The sequence below is a fragment of the Galeopterus variegatus genome, unplaced genomic scaffold (assembly GCF_000696425.1).
Source record: "Galeopterus variegatus unplaced genomic scaffold, G_variegatus-3.0.2 Scaffold716, whole genome shotgun sequence".
In the NCBI taxonomy this organism is placed as follows: Eukaryota; Metazoa; Chordata; class Mammalia; order Dermoptera; family Cynocephalidae; genus Galeopterus; species Galeopterus variegatus.
In genome coordinates this window covers 374215-376892 of record NW_007726827.1, presented here as the reverse complement: position 1 = coordinate 376892, position 2678 = coordinate 374215, and the positions used below count along the sequence as shown (strand labels likewise).

The window sequence follows — 2678 nt, the reverse complement described above, 5'->3', positions numbered from 1 at the left end:
TTATATCAATATTTAGAATGAAGATTTGTATGTAGTTTCCCGTCTGTTTGATAGGTGCTAAGTATCAATATTAAACTTCACTTTTTAAATAAGAATTTGGAAACTTTTCTTCTTTTTATATGGGTTGGAAGAGTTTAAATATTATCAGAATTATTCCTTAGAAGTTTGTTAGAATTTTCTCTCTGAAGCCATCTAGTCCTGCTTTTGTTTATTTGTGTATTTTATTTATTGCAGGCACAGTCAGGGAAGACAGCTCTTTTTTTTATTTATGGTATTGACCTATTTAAGTTTTCTATGTTTTTTTCCTTTGGTCCTATTTTTTTTTTCCCCTCAAGGATATGTAACATATTATTTACTGGACATTTTTGATTCATACTGTTTGAGACTCTCCTGATACNAAGCCTTGCTGGTCTTTGAAGGTTATTGGTCACATTGGGCTTTGGTACCCAGTACTGAGCCTGTTCACTTTAAGACTTCTTAAGAAAGTTAGGAAGGAGCACTGAGCAACTTGAGCAAGATATGAAGATTGCTGACTTTACATGCCATTAAATTAGGTCAGTGATTACTGACGATGGTTTAGTTGTCTGCATTGACTCTCTGATTATATACAACAGTATAACATATTAATGACTCCGAGTAGCCTTGAAATTAAGAAAATCAATTATTTTAAGACCGTGGTTTTAGACTTTGCAGCTGGGTGTTCTGGTCAGATTCTGAAATCTTACCTCAATTCTGGGATTCCAGGAGAGGGAAGGGAGCTGTTTTTTCAAATCTACTTCTACTGCAAAAACAAGGTCCCCAAGTTCAGGCCTGAGTGTAGCCTTTACTTATGTCAGTTGCATTATCTTGGTGTGCAAAGGGTAGCACCTGATTAGCAGGGCTTGTGCAGCATAACAAATATATCCAACTTTAAAGTTCAAAATTCCCATTGAACCAGTATAGCATCAATTTATGATAGATAATAATGCCATAATTTTTAAGTTTTGTTTTAGTTTGCTGTTGAGAATTATGGGCCTTTTTCTGCTTTCTTTNATATGTAACATATTATTTACTGGACATTTTTGATTCATACTGTTTGAGACTCTCCTGATACAGAGTGAGGTGATCTATTATTGAGTTGTTTTCAAGAGTGGTGGCTCTTTTCTTGTATTCAGTTTTCTGGTATTTGACAGTCATGTCTACCATTCCCAGATTTAGATATTAAGGACTATTTCATAATTTTATTGTTGGGATGGTGATAGTGGAAACCATACTGTATGGCTGCATTGTTCGGTGGACCATTATTACCATCTTTGGTACATTTGGCCAGTGGAGTCCAGTTTTACTGCTGGTCATGTGGCAGACACAGTGTCCATTCTTAATAGAAGTAGAAATTGACATATCAGATGTCCTGTACATTATAGGTACTCAGTAATTCTAGTGAATAAAATATTTGTTTAGTGTTTACTATATGTTCATTTGCAGAGGATATGAAAGACATGTTCCTTGTGTATGAAAGAGATTACACCCCAGCTAGAGAGACAATATATATTATTAATACAGAAGTTGAATTAATAATTATGGTAAATATATGCATTCAGATATATTAAAGGACAGAGTTTTACATACTTGTGTAGGATAGAATGAGTTTCAGATAATTTTCAGATATATTGAAATGTTCCCCTTACGTGGCCTGGGTTTACAAATTAATTTAGATAGCTAAAGAGTTTTAGCAGTGTTTTTGCCTTTCCATAAGCCATATGTCCCTGAATTTGGCTAGGAAATAGAAATCACAACGCTGTAGTAACAGAGGTGCAAAAAATGATAATGTTGATCTAAATTTATAATGTTAAGAAAAACGGTGATCATGGTTGATAAGATTTTATTAATTATGTTGAAAATTTATTAACAAAATATTCTTTCCCTTTTTCATAGATTTATCTAAAAACAGACTGGTTGAAGTTCCAATGGAATTGTGCCATTTTGTATCACTGGAAATTCTTAATCTGTATCACAATTGTATCAGAGTCATTCCTGAGGCCATCGTTAATCTGCAGATGCTGACTTACTTAAACTTGAGGTATGTTAACTACAAATAAAATTCCATGAAAGAAATATAAAATCATTATGCTTAGTTTTTTTCCTCTTTGCAATTCCCAATCACTCTTTGAACTAATCACACAATGATCATTTAAGAAATTTTTAAAAACAATGAATTTGTAGTGTTATTAATGTTCTTGGTGCTAGACTTCCCTGAATGTCAGTATGACAAGATTTTTTAAGAAAATAATTTAAATTGTCTCATTTATACTCTTTGTCTAATTGGTGCTTGTAAGGTTGTAGGTATGTTGTCCTCGGGTATTTATGTAGATTTTGAAGGAGGAAGGATAAAGCAAGTGAAGAAGAATTTGAAAGTTGGGGCAAGAAAAAAGAAAGCCTTGCTGGTCTTTGAAGGTTATTGGTCACATTGGGCTTTGGTACCCAGTACTGAGCCCGTTCACTTTAAGACTTCTTAAGAAAGTTAGGAAGGAGCACTGAGCAACTTGAGCCAGATATGAAGATTTGCTGACTTTACATGCCATTAAATTAGGTCAGTGATTACTGACGATGGTTTAGTTGTCTGCATTGACTCTCTGATTATATACAACAGTATAACATATTAATGACTCCGAGTAGCCTTGAAATTAAGAAAATCAATT

General features: G+C 33.6%; 1 protein-coding gene across 4 annotated transcripts in view; it reads left to right on the top strand.

Annotated features, from left to right (window-relative positions):
* The window catches only part of LRCH1 (leucine-rich repeats and calponin homology (CH) domain containing 1), a 208366-nt gene that overhangs the window by 98524 nt on the left and 107164 nt on the right, over positions 1-2678 (top strand). For all 4 annotated transcript variants that reach the window (XM_008571768.1, XM_008571765.1, XM_008571767.1 and 1 more), the window contains exon 2: positions 1915-2059. In XM_008571768.1, coding sequence (XP_008569990.1) covers positions 1915-2059 — 145 coding nt within the window. The remainder of the gene's footprint in view (positions 1-1914; positions 2060-2678) is intronic.